Source organism: Chenopodium quinoa, unplaced genomic scaffold (genome assembly GCF_001683475.1).
Source record: "Chenopodium quinoa cultivar QQ74 unplaced genomic scaffold, ASM168347v1, whole genome shotgun sequence".
NCBI lineage: Eukaryota > Viridiplantae > Streptophyta > Magnoliopsida > Caryophyllales > Amaranthaceae > Chenopodium > Chenopodium quinoa.
Window position 1 is genome coordinate 8,255,994 of NW_018743574.1, and position 18,454 is coordinate 8,274,447.

At 33.8% G+C, this 18,454-nt stretch overlaps 2 protein-coding genes across 2 annotated transcripts; both read left to right on the forward strand.

Moving 5' to 3' along the window:
• The first annotated feature begins 5,576 nt into the window (after positions 1 to 5,576).
• On the forward strand, positions 5,577 to 13,583 carry LOC110682519 (auxilin-like protein 1). Its single transcript, XM_021858862.1, has 7 exons — positions 5,577 to 6,485; positions 7,803 to 11,208; positions 11,297 to 11,386; positions 11,460 to 11,525; positions 11,620 to 11,709; positions 12,565 to 12,741; positions 13,205 to 13,583. Exons 1-7 carry the CDS (start codon positions 6,040 to 6,042, stop codon positions 13,238 to 13,240), a joined length of 4,311 nt encoding a protein of 1,436 aa, XP_021714554.1. The 5' UTR covers positions 5,577 to 6,039; the 3' UTR covers positions 13,241 to 13,583.
• Positions 13,584 to 15,806: 2,223 nt separating this feature from the next.
• Positions 15,807 to 16,229, forward strand: LOC110682604. Its single transcript, XM_021858959.1, has one exon. The coding sequence runs from the start codon at positions 15,807 to 15,809 to the stop codon at positions 16,227 to 16,229; it is 423 nt and encodes a 140-aa protein (XP_021714651.1).
• The last annotated feature ends 2,225 nt before the right edge of the window (positions 16,230 to 18,454 follow it).

Here is an 18,454-nt window from a genome sequence, read left to right on the forward strand (position 1 = left end):
TTTTTACATGCAGATTAGAGAATTAAATTCGAGCAAAAATGATTAAAAATTCAAAGTACGAGTTTTTCACCTGTTTGATGTACTAAATTTCCGGAAACAAAATAGCTTAATAAGTCTGGATATGGTAATATTGGACGAAGAGGTATTTTTAAAAACAAATATTGTGATTTGGATTGCATAATCAACTTATTAAATTAATTTAATTTCTTATTTTTAATTTCAGGGTGATTACACAAGTTCATGCCTCAATTTAAAGCCAATTGTGTTCAACATTTTCGTCCAAACTTGATTGAAACTTTTCAATCGTTCCAAATAATAAGCAATATCGCGTTGTCATATCGACAACAAAATAATGATTCAATAATTAATGATGAAAAAATTCCAATGCATAGATTTGATTTTATACATTTACAATTTTTAGATCTATTTCGCAACAATTATATCGATATTTTTTTTATTAGGTTTTAATAATATTCTTACATATATTTATGTGTATCTAATAATTTTTTTTTACATTTTGCTTATGTGTAATTTTTTTAATGGTCTTATTGAAATATTTATTAGGAAAAACAAGTTTATGTAAAGCTTTGGAATAATATTTTGTTGAGCATACGAAACAGAAAAATCAACTTAAGTCTGTTTTTTTTAAAAAAATTATTCTTATTCATTAGTCAAGTATGCAAAACTTGAATTTGTTAAATTGAAATAAACTATGAAAATATTATCTCATTCGTCGGGTGGTTAAATAAAATCATTTAGATCGATCAAAAGATTTTTTTAATTCTATTAAAAAAATTAATTTTTTTAATTATTTTTTAAAAATATTCTACTTCTAATATAAAAGATAATAAGAAATTACAAAATAATATACAAAATGAAATACAAAAAAACTGTGCATCGCACGGGCTTACATCTAGTAAATAACTATATTAGTGTCTCTCAGGCTAATTGTAAACAAATCAACAAATTAACCCAAAAAAATAAAATTATGAAAGTCAATTTGCACTTCTTGTACTCAACCACATGGATCCATGCAATCCCTTTTTTGCCAATTCTAAACACTAATTAATTAATAGAGAAATCTTAATGATATGATTAAGGAAGGGCGAGAGATAATATATGATAATTACGTGTTTGATTTGCTCACTTAAACTTGTTAGCAAGTTAATTATTGATAGTTTTTCACATTAAAATAAAGAGGGGGAATAAGCTAGTAATTCCACCTATTACTTATCTATTTTAGAATAAAACCTTACTAGATAGTATTAGGCCAGACTCTTCTCTAATGTGGATAATGTGAGATTTAAGATCGTGCTTTTCCTTGATCATGTGTACGTATTATGACTACGACTTTTACAGTAATTTATTTTTACGTAGTACTTTTTTTGACCGAAGATATACAATAATTTTGAAAATTTATTTTGTAAACTTTTTTAAAGTTGTCTTTTGTGTATAACACCCTAGTTCTTCATAACCCATTAAAAACTACAGCATCGTAATTAAGTATATATTCATCATTTTGACCAACTTGATGATGTCAGATTAATTGCATGAGTGGGACAAAATGAGTTTTTTTGGAAGAATTGTTTATGTACAGAATTATTACATAAGTGCTGGTCCTGATGAATTTAATCATAAACTTTCCCTGCAAATACATCCCATGTTAAGGCCTTGGATTACAACTTACGTTAACACAATGCCTAATTGATTATGCACATAATGATTATCTCACCCTTAAAATAGTTTATTTTAATTAGATGAATAAAAAAAATTCAACTAGATTTAATCTATGCTTTTTTGAGTTGGCAAAAATATGATTGTTTAATTAATCCAAGAAGCAAACTCTAAACAAGCCAAAACGTTTTCAAAAATGCGTTATACCCTTTGTTTATGGTAAATTGTAGCACTTTGAGTTTAGCATTTATCAACGTACAACTTTAACCATTAATATTTTTAATCACCTTTTAGTAACCAAATGTTCATAAATAAATATACATTTGACGCTAATTCAAGAATGTTCTATATATAACTATGTGTTTATGTCTATGGATTACTAAAGAGTGCAGATAAAGATAGCAAATGAATAGTGTAAAGGTGGATATATTGTGACGCGTTTAATTAATCATAAACAAATTAAATTAAAGAGAGTATGAAGTTTGAATCTTGTTTTCCTCACTAACTGTTATACTATCAAATGATAAAGCAAAGCAGAATCCTCGACTAAATGCGAAAGTGTTGTCCTTTTTTATATAAAAGAAAAACGGCTGGGAACAAGAAGAACAAACAACAAAGTAAACTAATTAATTAATTAAAGGCTTAAAGCATTTACTTTGTTTTGGGTTAATACCCTTTTCCTAGTGTTATGTGCTTACCAAAAGAATGCTCCAAGGATTCGAGCTAATGATGCTGCATAATTGTAGGGCTTCTTGTCTTATGGAAAGATTTCCTCTAACAAAAGTTAGGGTAAGGGGTTAATTAAACTTTTTGTATAGTACATAACTAGTTAAAGTCCCGTGCAATGCACGGATTTTTAATAACTTATATAGCGAATTACGACATTAATTTAACAATTATATGCTTAAAAAAAAAGAATTACAGTAAAATATATACATTCAAAAATATTTCGTTTGAGTGCTTATGGAAAAAATATAATCGTTAAACTGGAAAGTAAATATTACTTGTATAGGCTATAAATATTTTTCATAAGGAAAGATAAAGAGTGGAGAGAAAATTTATAACCATTGAATGACATGTGTCATCACTGGTTTCGCTTTTAGTATTAAGTTATTGATTGATTAAACTTTTTTTTAAAGAACAGTATGTAATTAAACTAATAATTAGTGATTATGACTATTAATTATTACTCAATATTGTAAAGAAAAATCTCTCAAGATTATTATAAAAAATAAAAATTAAAAAAGATAGCTTACTGATTAATAAATTGAAAAACTTGGTCCTCAAATAATTTTTTTTTTTTGAAAAAAAAAATAAAATTACCTTGGAAAACTTAAATATATATTTTGACTTCATACGTTTCTAACTTTCTATATTTACATACGTTAAAGTTAATGTGAAATATCAGACTAATACTCCATAGTTATTGACGCAGTTAAAAGTTACTTTATGTTAAGTTTCAATCGTTATAATAGACACATATGTAAAGTATAAAGTATATGATCAAATAACAAAAAAAACCTTAAATTTTGAAAAAAAAAAATCATCAATCTTTGCAATAATAGACACGTATAAAGTATGATCAAACAACAAAATACTTTATCTCTCAAAAATAAAACAAAATACTTTATTTAAAAAAAAAAAAAAATCATTGCAATAGACACTACATTCGTAGTATAAAGTATGATCAAACATCAAAATAGCTTAAATTTTGAAAATTTTAGAGTGTTTTAGTGTTTACAAACAATTGAACCAGAAGCATATATATCCACTCCTTTTTGTTTGAAGTAATGGTGATAATGGACAAGAAACATGTTGAGGCCAGGTTATAATCCAATATTGCAAATTGCCAACTTTCTCCAAACTCTGCAGCTTTCGGTACCTTCAACAGTTCACCCCATCTACGTACTACTTATACTTATTAGCACACTTACTAGCTTGTCTTATTCTTTTGACTTTTTATTTGCTCATTATTTATTTGCTCATACCAACTTAATCAGTGACTTACCAAATCACCCCGTATTTTCAAAGACGTAAATCACTGATCTATACTATCTTATCTACTTACTAGTAGTTGTTATATGCTTCATAGAACATTTCATGTGTGATCATAATTATGTATGCAAAGTGCATTGTACATACGTATGTATTACACTTTGGATTATACTATCACTATTATTTTATGTATTGAAAGTACACATCATACTATTAATAGACCATCAATAATAAACAATATAACACTTGATTTGATCTCTACGTTATCCATCCGCATGAAGTATATATCGACCGACCACGATGCAGCAAAAGTCCAGTAGGCTTTTATTATTCTCAAACTCATACGCCTATTAGTCGTCCTACTATCAATAATAATCTTACATTCCTACTTTAATTCGTAGTATTACTTAATAACTATACTAACTTTTAATTATTTTTCTCCAATAAATTGGTGGTTTTTATTAGTTCCTGCTCTACCAGTCTTTCCTACTTGGCCTCTACCCCTTTAAAAAATTTAAAATCAAAATTAAAAATAAAAAATATTTGTTATTTATTATTATTATTATTATTATTATTATTATTATTATTATTATTATTATTATTATTATTATTATTATTATTATTAAGAAAAAGAAGAAACAAATCTGTCACGTTCTGCATGATGGTATCAACACACCTACTCTTCCAGCAAATTCCTATGGATTATGGAACGGTAACAACTACTAAAATTGGTAGGGTTATATTCTCTGTTAATCAATTAAAAAAAAAATATACTATTAACAACTAATCCTCATTTATCATATTCCTAATTAATCATTGAAAACAACTTGTTAACTCATTGACTTGAGATGTTGACACATGATAACGATTATTTATAATGCCTAACCGCTTGCCCATGTCCACAATTTATAATTACATACATACTCACCAACGCTAAGCTACAATATCCTAAGATTATATTATTAATTTAATTTTTTATATACTCCGATATACTTCTCTATTGGTTTTTAGATACAATTGTTTGACAAACATATTTGTAAGGACATAACTTTGGACACTGTTAGAGGTAAGAAAATAAAATAAATAGAGTAATATAAATTAAAATATGTACAAATATAAGTTCAATTTAAAGTGGGGTCAAAAGTTCAAATGTAATCAACAAGTTAAGTTTACGGCCTATGAATATAAGCAGACAATTTAACATAATATATAACGTAAGTTAAAATAAGAAAATTGTGTTTGTATCTTGAAAATATTGACATGAACATTAATGAATGAACTTTGAAATTGGCTTTATGGGACCAGCTGAAAATTTCAGCTTGAAAACAAAATTATATGATAAAAATTTCTTATGAATCGTCTTGTTAATTCGTGGGCATGCATCAATGCATGAGTTTTTGCTGTCTCAATCAATAATCATTAAATTGCATATATATACAAAATAAACAACAAATTATCCATGCATTTCGATACCTCCACGTCCTCCGATAATCCATCACCAGTAATGGTGAAAGCCTAGGAAATATTTTTTGTATTTTTCTTTTGATGAAAAATAATTTTTTATTTGACGAAAGGAGAAATATAATACGAAGTATAAAAAAATATCATTTGATATGTTCCTTACAACCCCTCTCTATTTTATTCAAGGCCTGTTTTAATAGACTGAAATCAAATGAAGTGAACTGAACTGAATATTTTATAAGAGAAGGAAATTAGGAGCTAAACTGAACTGAGCTGAACTAAACTGAAAATAAATGTATAAGAACAAACCCTCAAAATAATATTACGTACTCAATACTTACTAATAATACAAAAACATATATAATACGGAGTAGTATAAAATCATAAATCGACACTTATAAAAGTCAAAGTATAGCGAATTAGCAATTAATCATAAACAAATAGAATACTTAAAAGTTGAAAGTGAAAGGAACAAATTTGTTGTATCAACTCTCAACTCCAAATGAAGAAACAAAAATTTACTCCCAAATTCTCTAAAATCCAAAAAGTTACATACACATTTAAAGAATAAAATGAAATTCCGAAAATACCCTTGACCAATATCTACCTTACCAATGCAATTTCAGGCTGAGTCTCCTCATCTCCCTCCTTTCTCCTTTCACCAAGTCCCTACCACCTGCACACTCCTCTGTAACCCAAACAAAAGTTCTGTATTTCACAAAAAAAACATCAATTACAGATTTCCCTTTATTTTTTTGTAATAAAGCAAAAGTAGAATATTTAGAGAGAGAAAGTGAAAGAGACACTACTATTACCATTACCATTACCATTACCATTACCATTAGGCCATTACCCAACCTCAAAACCCTACTCACTTTCTCTCTCTAAAACTCACTTTCTCTCTCCTCCATGGAAAGACCTTACTCAACCTCCAGACCACCTACATTCTCTTCCAAGAAGAAACCGCCTCCTCTCTCTTCTTCTTCCTTCCTCAACAACAATGGCGGATTCTTCACTAACACCTCATACGACGACGTTTTTGGCGGTCCTCCTAAGTTTACTTCGTCTTCTTCTTTAGCTCCTCGTCCTGAAGATTACACTGAAATTTTCGGCGCTTTTAGGTCGTCGTCTTCTTCTTCGAGGTCGTCTTCTTCGATTCCTGTTCTTGATCTTCCTGCTGTTCCTGACGACATTCATTCTGCTGCCGCCGCGTTTTTCGACTATTCCGAGGTTTTCGGCGGTTTTAATGCTGTCGATTTTGCTGTTCCTTTTGATGAGCTTTTCCGACCGTGTGATGGCTCCTTTTGCGACGGCGATGCCGATGGTGACGCCGATGCTTCCTCCGATGAAGCCTGGTATTTCTTCTTCTTCTTTCTATTATATTTTTTTGTTTCGAATTTTAATTTCTATTTTTAGATTAGATGATCCTTTTTTCTTCCACTATTTGCTGATTAGTGAACTTTCCTATTTTCATTTTTTTTTAATGCTGATACAGTGATACATAGAAGAATTAGAAATTCTATTTAATTTTCTACTAGTCTGCCTGTAATTGTTTACTTTTTAGTTTGGTTTAATTGAATTTGACTTCAAAATTCCAGCTTTTTTTTATCCTTTTTTTTTTGATTAATTTTGTGTTGTTGATCTTTTTAGACGTGTTGTGTTTAATTTGCATTATTTTAAATGAGATATCATGTAGCTTTGGAGTACCGAGTTTGGTGGAGAATAGGAGGGAATGTTTGAGGGTTGTGGCAAAACAATGATACATTCCTTAGAATTTCAATTTTTGTTGCTTTAGCTGGGTGATTTAATTATTAAACAGGTCTATTTTCGGTGTCTTTTCGTGTCTTGCTTGATTGTGAATCTGATCATCAGTGAGATAGGAATTCAGTTGCTTGAGATAGTATCAAAAGAACTGGTATGAAGCTGTGACATACGCCTTTGGAATTCCTGTTTTTGATTTGTCGGTTTGACCTGTGGACAGTTGCATAGTTCATTGTTTCTAACTTAATGTGTGGCTTGGTTATGATTGTTTTTAGGATCATTTCTGAAATATTCAGGAGTTATCAAACACTGCTTAGTGCTTTTAAAAAGTTGTAGATTTAGAATCCATCACGAATTGTGAATTGAGAAAAAAAACCGAATAATTTTGAGACAAAAAAAACGTTATAGAAGTTCAACGTGTAATATTTTGTACCATGAGTTTAGGCTGAAATGCAGCATATTGTCAGATGACTCAGATTAGCATGTGTTAGGGTTATCTCTATGGCTTATGCATCGACTTCCATACCAATGGTGGGGGGAGGATTGAGGAAGGGACTAAGGGAGAAGTGCGCTATTTTTCCCTTAAACTTCTGTTGGGTACTTGGGTTGGATTTTGTTTCATACTCGTAGAAGGGAAAATAATTTACTGGTTCCATCTCCCACCCTCTTTTCTATCCAAATTCCAAACACATTGTCTGTGTTTGTTTTACAATCTTGAAGCCAGTTTGAAAAGAAAGTTCTTTTATGATGGTGGGTAGTTTTTCTAGCACAAGTCCATATGGCAGCTTGTCTGCTTGTTTTTTTCGTTTCACCTCCCCCCCCCCCCCTTCTCTCTCTCTCTCTTATTTTCTTCTGTGTGCTCACTAATATAAATAATGTGTTGAGCATTTGCCTTTTCTTTTCATGGACAGGACCCCAGTTGGTACAGAGTCTCTCTCTGATGATGATTCAGACCCATTTGCTTTTTCTGAAAAGAGTGGAAACTCTCATCAACCTTCAGAAAGCCAAGAATTTAACGTTTCTTACCATAAAGTTAATCCAGGAACCAGCACATATGTGCCAAACATGACACATGTAGCTCAACTAAATGACGTGTCTGGATATACTTGTGTATTTGACGAAGCCACATCTTTGAAAGAGATGGGAAATGATGTGGGCTCACCAGTTGATGATGTTGTTATTAACATGGGAAATGACACTATGTCTCATGCTTCATATGATGGTGACCAGAGATCTGGAAAAGCTTGTGTGGATAGTATGTCTAATACAAATTCTACATTTGCATCTGTATCTGATGTCAACCTCAGAACAGAACCGTCCCAGTTGCTGCCTCCATCAAGACCGCCACCTGTGTTAACAGACAGTAATGAAGTTCACGAGATGAATTCAAGTCCTATGGCTTCTAAAAGATGTGGTTTGGAGGCAAATGTTGACTATAACTTACCACCATTTTTTGACATGGAGGCAAATGCAAGTACTTCTGCTGCAGCTTCTGCTGCAGTTTCTATGAAAGATGCAATGGAGAAAGCTCAAGCAAAACTGAAAGCTGCACGGGAGTCTAGAGACAGAAAGGATAGAGTTCAGAACAGTGGAAAGCTGCAATTAGAGACTGATCTAAATGGCGGCGGTAATGCTCAAGGGGCACGTGATGAAAGTTTGGTTGAAGAGACCAAAGTGCACGCAACAAGTGATAGAGGTCTCGGTAAGATTAAAAATACTGCTAAAACTAGGCATGCTAAAACTGCCTCACAGAGTTTACCAGATAATCTGGTTGTTGAACAGCCTACTGGGGAATCTGTAAAACCAGCTGAGACAAAACAAGGGGAAAAAAGTAGCTTGTCCATGGATACAGATGTGGCTGGTCAATGGAAGGAGGCTAGGCAATATTATGAATTTGTAAATAGTGAAAACACTAGATTAGTTACTCAACCGCCCAGTAGTAATGGTGATGCACAGATGGGAACCAAGCGGCAGGATAAAGATGACCATGATTCAGATTCAGCTGGAGAGGTTTGTGTAACAGGAGAAAATCGGCGAAGGCTAAAAGCAACAAAAGCAGTAACCAGACAAGAATACTATGAGAAAATGGTCAAGGTGGCCCAAGAAGTTCATGACAGTGTGATCTGTGGGAATGTTGAGCCTGACAAAAGACAGAAGCGTAGGTCTCAGGGAAATCCTAGAATGCTGAAACCTGATCTGGTTTATGAACAGGAGAACAATGACATTCTACCTAGCAAAACTCAAAAAGTGGTGGAAAACCCTGGTGAGGCTATTCATATAGAATCTGGAAAGAGTTCAGTGATCGAGCTGGAGAAAGAAGAGTGTAAGACTGAAAGTGAGGCTTGTCATAATGAACTGGTCGACAAAGACGACCCCTCTCAAGTCAAGGAAAAAGAAATGAGAGGATCCTGTGAAAGGGGTGAGGGTGACTCAAGAGTGCAAGATCCTTTAACGAGAGGCAAACATGAGCAGAAAGCAGAAGAGTCCTGCGATAGACCTGGGACTGAGAGTAGACAGCCAGAGGCTCCTAAGAAGAAAATGAACAAGGAGTCTAAGGAAGTGGCTGACAAGAGATTGGAGGAAACTTTTGTGGATGTTTTAACTGGAGATAGATTGCATAAATCATGTGACAGTGAAGAAAAAGATGACACAAAATACTTGCAGCAAATGAAAGCTGCGGATAAGAGATTAAAGGAAGCTTTTGAAGATGTTTCTGGCAGGGAAAGATTGCAAAGAATGCCCGAAAGCCAAGAAAACAAGACAAGAAATTTGCAGCAAAGAGATGAACATGAAAGTCATCATGAGCAAGCATTTGATGACCAAGGATCTAAGAAGACACTAGAAATTTGTGTAGAATTGGAGAAGTCCCAGAAAAATAAAGCAGCTCCAAAGCAAGAGGTAAGGGGTCAAAGGCTTTATGAGGCTCGTAATCGGATAGTAGACCATAAAATCTCAGCAGAGGGTCAAAGACAAGATGAAATTAAAGAGAAGCTTGAGAAGACTACTGAGCTGGAACATACTTCTTTGCAGGGATATGAGATGGAAACAACTGGAATAATCAAAGAGAACACTGATGACAGGGATATGCAGAAGGGTGAATACAAAAGTCACATAAAGGTTGAGTTGGAGGATAAGAACCAGGAGCCTCATAGCTCACCAGGTAGGAAGTTGCCTGCTGAGGACAGACATATGAAGTCATCTGAAGGGGCTAATCTGTACAAGATGGATGTGGAACTAAATATGTCCTGTAAACTTGAGAAGTCACAAATAAAAGCTGATGGGTTCAAGGAGGTGACTGCTCAGAAAGGGAATGACGAGATTGGCACTGCACCATCAGAGGACAAAAGCAAGTTGGAAGCAGTTAAAACGGCAGATGTTCTAATTGATGAAAGACAAGTAGAACCAACTGCTGCTCAGGTAGACCCTAATGACTGTGAGTTTGAGGGAAGATTAATTCTGGCCTCAGAAACACTTGATTTGAATGACAAAAATACGACACGTAATGTTTGTGCTAAAAGTGAACAAAATCTGAAAGAGGAGAAAAGGACAGCTGCGCAGTCTGCCATTAATCCTAATTCGGTGAAGGGTCTTAATGTAGATTTAGGAAGAAAGAGAAATCTAGTAGGGGAGGGTCAAGCTAACATGTTGCACAAGGAGAAAGCTAGATCTACAGTTGCTGAAGATATTAATGGGTCTAATGAGCATGCTTGTAAGGTAGAATCAGAAGTTCATAATGTAATGTCTGAGGGGAAGGATAATTTCCAGAATATATCTGACCTGCCTAGTATAGGTCAAAGCATTGAAAAAAAGGGGAAGATGAGTAATTATAATTTCTCTTCAGAAGAGAAAGATGAAAACAAAGAGAAAGACCTGGAAGAGGAACGTCTTCGGAAGCTCGAGGAAGAGAGAGAGAGATTGAGAGAAAGGGAAAAGGATAGAATGGCAGTTGAAATAGCAGTACGTGAAGCCCGTGATAGGGCATATGCAGATGCCCGGGACAGGGCTGAAAGGGCTGCTCTAGAAAAGGCAACGGATGAAGCACGACAAAGAGCAATGACGGAGGCCCGGGAGAGGTTAGAGAAGGCATGTGCAGAAGCTAGGGATAGGTCACTAGCTGACAAGGCATCATCAGAGGCCAAATTGAGGGCAGAGCGTGCTGCAGTAGAGAGAGCTCATGCAGAAGCTCGACAACGTGCCATTGAGAAAGCAATGGCTGAAAGGGCTACTCTTGGGGCACGAGAACGAATGCAAAGATCTGTTTCTGAAAAGTATATGTCGGAGAGAGATGTGATCATGAGGCAGAGCTCTTTCCCCACAGTGAGTATATACCATTCTCTTGAACGCCAGTTCTTTTTTTTTTTCTCATAACTCTCATATTCACATGCATTTGCAATCGAATTTGTAGAGTAGTGAGAGGTTTGAAGCAGCTAATGGCGAACCTGCCGAAAGGTGCAAAGCCAGATTAGAGAGACATAGACGAACGGTGGAACGGGTGGTAAGTTTCTATATTCTTTCTTTGTACTCGATTACTATCTAGCAGTTTGCTGCAAATTTGTTCAATGTTTCAGGCAAAAGCACTTGCGGAAAAAAATATGCGTGATCTTCTTGCTCAAAGGGAGCAAGCAGAGAGGACTGTGAGTAATTTATGTCCCTTTCTGAAAAGTTAATATATTATATATGAAGAATTGTGTTTCAATGGTTTACATTATCCTGGTTTTTATCTACCAGCGGTTTGCTGAAACACTTGATGCCGATATCAGAAGATGGTCTGGTGGCAAAGAAGGCAATTTGCGAGCTTTGTTATCCACATTGCAATATGTATGTATACTAGCTTATATAATATACATGTCATATCATTGTTTTATGTATGCTACTCAATTTTCTGAACCGTGGTTAGGAATTGACCATTCTTACATCAGCAGACTAAATTCGGGCTTTGAATTCTTTTGTATGTGCTGACTGTTTGTGTACACAGAATGTCAACTATTGCATAGCTGTCCTAGTTCTTCAACAATTGTTGTATTTTGGCTCCTTGTCTGACCATCTGGGTTGTGGGTCAATTTGCTTCTCTTTGTATTGAATTGTTTGATTAGCTGATCAAAAGATGAAATCACAGCATCAAATTATTGAACTTGAAAGCCATCAGAGGCTTCATTTTGCTTAGACATGATGTTATACTTGATCAATCTTTAGTCTCAGACTACCACCAAATCACTTTTACGGTTTTACCTGTTGAAATTGATCTCTCCCTTGCATACACAGAAGTCATAGTAATGACAAATTCCTTGATCAACCATTAGAAATTTCTGGTGATGATACTTTTGAGAAACTTTTGCTCTGATAGGTTGATGTTTATGTGAATTTGTTGACTTCTATTTATAAACTATTTAGGTAGCTTACAGTGTAATGCTGTGTTTTTACCTATTTTATGTTTGTGTGAACTATACAATATTTGGTCAATTTATTGACCTCCTCCTGTTTCTCATGACCTAGTAATCTAATATGCATCTTTGAAATTTTGTTGCTTTGAGAGTATGTTATTTTGTAGGCAACTTGTTCATTTCATTGATTGCTCCTCTTAAAAGGTAGAGCATGTGAAAGATCTGAGATGTAGCTGTGTAAGCATATTGCTCAAAGTATGTTATAACTTAAATCTCTATTTTGCATTGGCAGATCCTTGGGCCAGATAGCGGTTGGCAGCCAATTCCACTGACAGAAGTAATAACTGCTGCTGCAGTGAAAAAAGCTTACCGGAAAGCCACTCTTTGCGTGCATCCTGACAAACTACAACAGCGCGGTGCTACTGTCCAACAGAAGTATATATGTGAAAAGGTTTTTGATCTCCTGAAGGTGTGTTTCCTTGTGCTTTGTATCTCTTTGAACCATTTGTTACTTTGTTACTATTTAAAGTTGCCTTCTGAGATTGTAGCCAAAGCAGTAATTAGCTGTATATAGTGCAACTTTTTCTTTGGTCCTTCCCAAGTGCCAATATCAGTCCAGATTACCTGCTTGGATAGTGATGTGCATAGCCTTAATATTCGGAAGTTTTGCAAGTGTTAATTTCGTGGTGCTGAATCCTAATTGAAATGTCTGCATTCACTCATAAATGTTCTGTCATCATCTGATGAAATGTCTGTCAAATTTTTTTTTCCCCCTTCTGGTGTGTTGCTTTTTCGGGTTTTAAAGAGCAAGTTTTTTTAGTTAGTTACCACTAATCAATTGTTCTCATGTAATTGGAGGAAATTTAAGGCTGTCAATTTATTACTCTTAACATCATGTAACTCTCGTACACCTTTTTCCTTCCATTGAACAGGAAGCTTGGAACAGATTCAACTCAGAGGAGAAATAGAGTAGACAATTAAGAGCCGAGGTTATGTATTTGGTATTTCATACTTTTGAAAGTGTATATATGTATATAGCCATCAGTCTTGTGAAGATATGTTTAGAATGTAGAAGCTGATCTATGCTGTTTCACAGAAGGAAAGCAGCATAGGTTTAAGGTGCATCCGCCGCTAATTCTTGTCTGGTTTGGGATCACACAAAAGTATCAGGTGATTATGCTTATGAGCTCTACATAATAGAAGTAGCTCATATCTTCCTATATCTCTATTGCTATGTACGGAGTACTACATTATGTTCCAAGCTAGATTTCTAATTCTTGCTATATACAAAGTATATGCCATTAATGCCAATCTGACTGAAACCAGTGAGTTTTCGATACATATACCTTTGGGATCTATCGTCGGGACTTCTGAACACCAGCTAATGTGAATGGGTGTGACGATGTCACTTCTGGCGTGATGGGGTTTGGGGAGACATGATAGCTCCATCTCGAAGTAGAATCACAGTCATGTCATCTTTGCCGGAAGATAAGAATAAAATTTCAGAAATTGGAGGTTGGCATGAAAGAAAAAATCATAACTTTCCAGGACAATTATTAGACCCGGCATTATGTATACCACTAGGATAAGTAATTGGTTTCCTTGCTCATTCTACTGTTGGATTATGTTGTTTAGTAAGTCACACTAATCCATTTGACCAATTCCATGATTATGTTGTGTCGGCCTAAAAAGACTTACGGAGTATATCATAACTTATACAGTATTTTCTTTTAATTATTTATCATGGTTATTTGTTGGCTTGCGACATTGCGAGGGCAACATCACTTCCGGGTTGAGGCGGAACGAGAGCCAAAACTATTGGCATTTGGCTATAACCCGAATCAAAGGTTGGCAACCAAACATCTTACCTTGTACACCCATCCAGTAGGAAGGTGATAGAGGGGTGGGAGGTTGAGTACCTATTTAATTTTCACTAGGTCTATCAATATGCATTTAATTTTGGAAATTGTATCGTTTTACATGTTTCTTCCACGCACCTAAAATTTATGATAAAAATGTTTAGCTAAGAGTTTACATATTAAAGAATTCTGTGAGACCAGGTATTTAGCAAAGGCTATTCAATTACGTGTGTGGCCTATGTGAATAACTTTCCCATACATCAACTCTCTAAAGTCTAACCTGCTACTATCATATGATAGCTTTTTGTATGAAGTATAATATTAATATGAAATGGGTATATTGAATAAATCACTAAGCATTTCACCATTCTTTTTATACTAGTAAATTAAACAACAAAGGAAGCTGACAAAGTAATCATGCATCTTTATTAATTATGACAAAGTCCACTTCTAAGTTCAAAGTAAAGTACAAGTGATCAATTGATCATATATATTATATGTGATTCAAAGGTTAGGGAGAATTTATGGTGTAACCGAATTAAAATCGAACATGAAAAGAGAAAATTGTTATGGTTATGGTAGCATCGTTATTGTAACATCTAATGTGGACATGATAGAAACAGTAGTCTACTTCTCTAGTAAGAGAAGTATAATTCATGTTGATAGAAAATCTTTACTAAAATCAAATGAATTGTAGCTTTCTATGATAGTGTTGACTTAAGGAGTTTCACCCACAAAGTGGCAACTGGATGTGTACTCCTGCATGTCATTTTGCAATAAAACAAGAAAATAAAATAAATCCTCAACTCAATTACGAATATTTCGTAATCATTTTCCAATCAACAATCAAGTTTTCTCAATTTATGAACGATTTCAATTAAACGCTACTCGATTAGAACTTGACTAAAGAAAACACAAAATCGAACATAGTTTATATAGCTACTCTTCTATCAAAGACTGTTGCTCACTTGGTAAAATTTGCTTCTATGGCCGACTTTTTTCTTGTTGCATTCCAAGTTGCTTAAATAAATCAGCATTCTTTTGGTCCTTGATAAATCAGCAAATGAAACACCTCTCCATTATTAATTTAAGTGATACAATCATTACTTTCATAAGCTCTCTAATTTAATAACATTGTCTATATTTCCTAATTCCTAATAACTATGAACAAGTCCAAACTCAAAATAAATCTACCCACTACTAATCCTCCCCAACAACTCTACTCCAACTTCATACCTTTTTTTCTTTCTTTTCCCTTTTAATACCAACTTTGAAAAAATTCTACTTAAAATTAATTGCATACATACTTAAATGTGGGCCATACATGAATTTCCCATGCTATATCTTTGTCACTTGGATAAATGTTAATCTTTTCTTCACATTAGTTGTCCACGAGATCACAGTTTTACAATAAGTCAAATTTGGATGATCTCAGGGCCCTTACTATATTTAATTTAACTAGCATACCAAATACGACCAAAGTTCATGCATATAATATTTTATCAACCCCCCCCCCCCCCCCCCCTTATATAGTTATATGATATTACTTCACCCACTTATCCTTTTTCTTGTATCTTCATTTCTTCACCTAAAACATTTTGGTGTTTTCAGACAAGTTACCAAAAAAACTGTCTAAGAACAACACCAAAGACACAACTACACAAGTTTAATAAAAATGGCTTTGTTTAGAGCTTTGAGCACACGAAGAAGTCGTCGAGAAGGGTATGATCGTCTATTAGACGAGACAAATACGACTGGTGTACATGATTATAGTTGTGCTGGTACTGGTGGTGGTGGTGCAGGTCATGCTGTATTAAAGAGGGTTACAAGTGTTCCTGCTAGCATGTTATTCGGGTCATCGTCTAAGAAACTCGACTTTGAAACGGGTCATCTAGGGAAAAACTCTAAGCCAAAACAACAACAGCCAGCAAAAAGTAAAAAAAGTGGCAAGAGTCACCCTGTGTTTAGTTTGTTTGATGGGAAGTGGAGGAAGAAGAAGATGACGGCGAATCCGGATTTTTCGCGGTACATTGAGTATTTGAAAGAAGGAGGGGTGTGGAACAAGGATACAAATTCACCTGCAATCTATTACAAGTGAATATGGATTATTAACTTTGGTACTTGATCTTATTTATTTCATTTGTTGCTTCAAATTTTTATTTTCTTAGTGTGTACATACTGGGAATTTTTGTTGCTTTTATTGGTTGATAAAGTAGAGGAACGATTCTATGAATTCTAATATTCTATATATAGGTTTGCCTTTACTTGATTCAACTTGTTATTAGAGCCCAGATTTTGTAGTCAATTAAGGTTAACTATGTTGTAAATAATATCTACTTTGTATTAAAAAATTGTCATTATCAATACTTTCGATCTTGGCCTTAGTATGGCATATTACATGGAGATCAGACACCAATTAGCAATCTGAGTGTCTAATTAACCCAACTTATAAAAAAAATAAAATCATTTGGCTTATTCAAATACTCGTTAGTTTCAACAAAAGGAAAATTAATCAAAATGAGTAAAAATGAGTTAGGTGCAACAAAAGTAAGATTAAAATAATGTCATCGACTCGTCGGTCTATAATTATAAGTTGTGGCCTAGTCTAGTTAGTCGATTTTTTCCCATATGGTTTGATTATGGTCATGTTTCGCAAATGACTTTTTGTTGGGTTTTTAGTTAGCTTTTGACTTTTGACTTTTATTATGTGGTCAAACAGTCAAAAAAATATTTGGTAATTGGCTTTTCAACCAGCGAAAAAGCTGACTTTTTAGCCAAAATAAAAAAATTGTTATGAGTAGTGTTTTTTGTTGGCCCACAAATTATCTAATAAACAGCCAACAACAAACAACTAAACTTACTAAACACTTCTTTAAACAATCAGCTTAAACGACCAATTCAAAAACCATTATAAATAGCCAAACATTCCATCTAGTTACACAAGCCGAGTGAACCAGCCAACTTCCAAAAGCCATTTGCCAAACAAGCGTATAACTTTTGAAGAAAATCGAGGACCCAAACTTTCCTAGTCTAGTAATTAACCAAGAGTAGTTGATTTGGTTTAGCTATCGGCATATTTCTGAATTATGATTATCCTGTTATTTGCAGCGATATAATTAGCCACTGGACAATATGGTATGGAGTTTCAAGAATTTTGACAAATAAGGTCGGTGAGTAGTGATACTTTGATGTGAATTTGCATGTGCTCTTCTTTAAATTTAGTGACTTACAAGTTCCAACTATATGCTGTCGTTGCCTTTTCACTCAACTTTTTCTGTATGTCATCTCTTGCCACTTACATTCTTCATTTCCCATATGCAACTTCTAAGTGAAGAGTAAGGGTATGTACTCATACGTTGAAATTCAGTTCAGTTCAGTTCAACTCTTAATTTCTTTCTTTAATAAAATATTCAGTTCAGCTCAGTTCAGTTCAGTTCAGCTCCTAATTTACTTCTCTTATAAAATATTCAGTTCAGTTCAGCTCTTAATTTCCTTCTCTTATAAAATATTCAGTTCAGTTCAGCTCGATTCTGTTCAGCTCAGCTGAGTTCAGTCAATGAGAACAGACCCTAATTATGAACAACTATATAACTTAGCTTGTATATATGGCATTCTAGCTAGCTAATAGCAACATTATATTGATGTATGCTTTGATTTTATTTCTTTGGTGAAAAAGTGGGCAATGTATTCTTTGATGATGGATTATCTCAAGCATCTTATATTTTGGAACTCCATGCTCAAATCATACTAAAATGCTAAGTAAGCTAGGATAATTAATTATTACCCAAATACCTTTCATTTGAATTCATTTAAAATCACTATCACCTTGACAACTACAACTAGCTTTATCTATTATATGGTTGTATACTTGTATATCCAAAGTCAAGCCGAATATATAACAAATTGGTCAGTAAGCGAAAGTTAAGCAATGTCAATATTTGAAAATTTCCAAGCCAAGTGATGACAACTTAACTTGATTAAGCTTTGCCATGATGTGTGATATGGTGATAACTTTCATTGCTTGTATTATTTTAGAATTTTTGTTTAATTTCAATTTACATAATGTATGATGTTCCATACAATACTGAGTAAACAGTACTATAGCACAATTACAAATATACTAAAATACCACGCATAAATTGTACTCTGTAACAAAGAAAGCTTAATTTTTTAACTTTCAACCCAAAAGTCTTAATTTTGTCATTTATCTCCAAAATTCAATTAAATCAAAGTTGGCACAATTGCAACCTACCTACTAGGACTACTGGACTACCACCAACCTTTTCCAATGAGACCACAATACAATACAATCAAATAGGACTA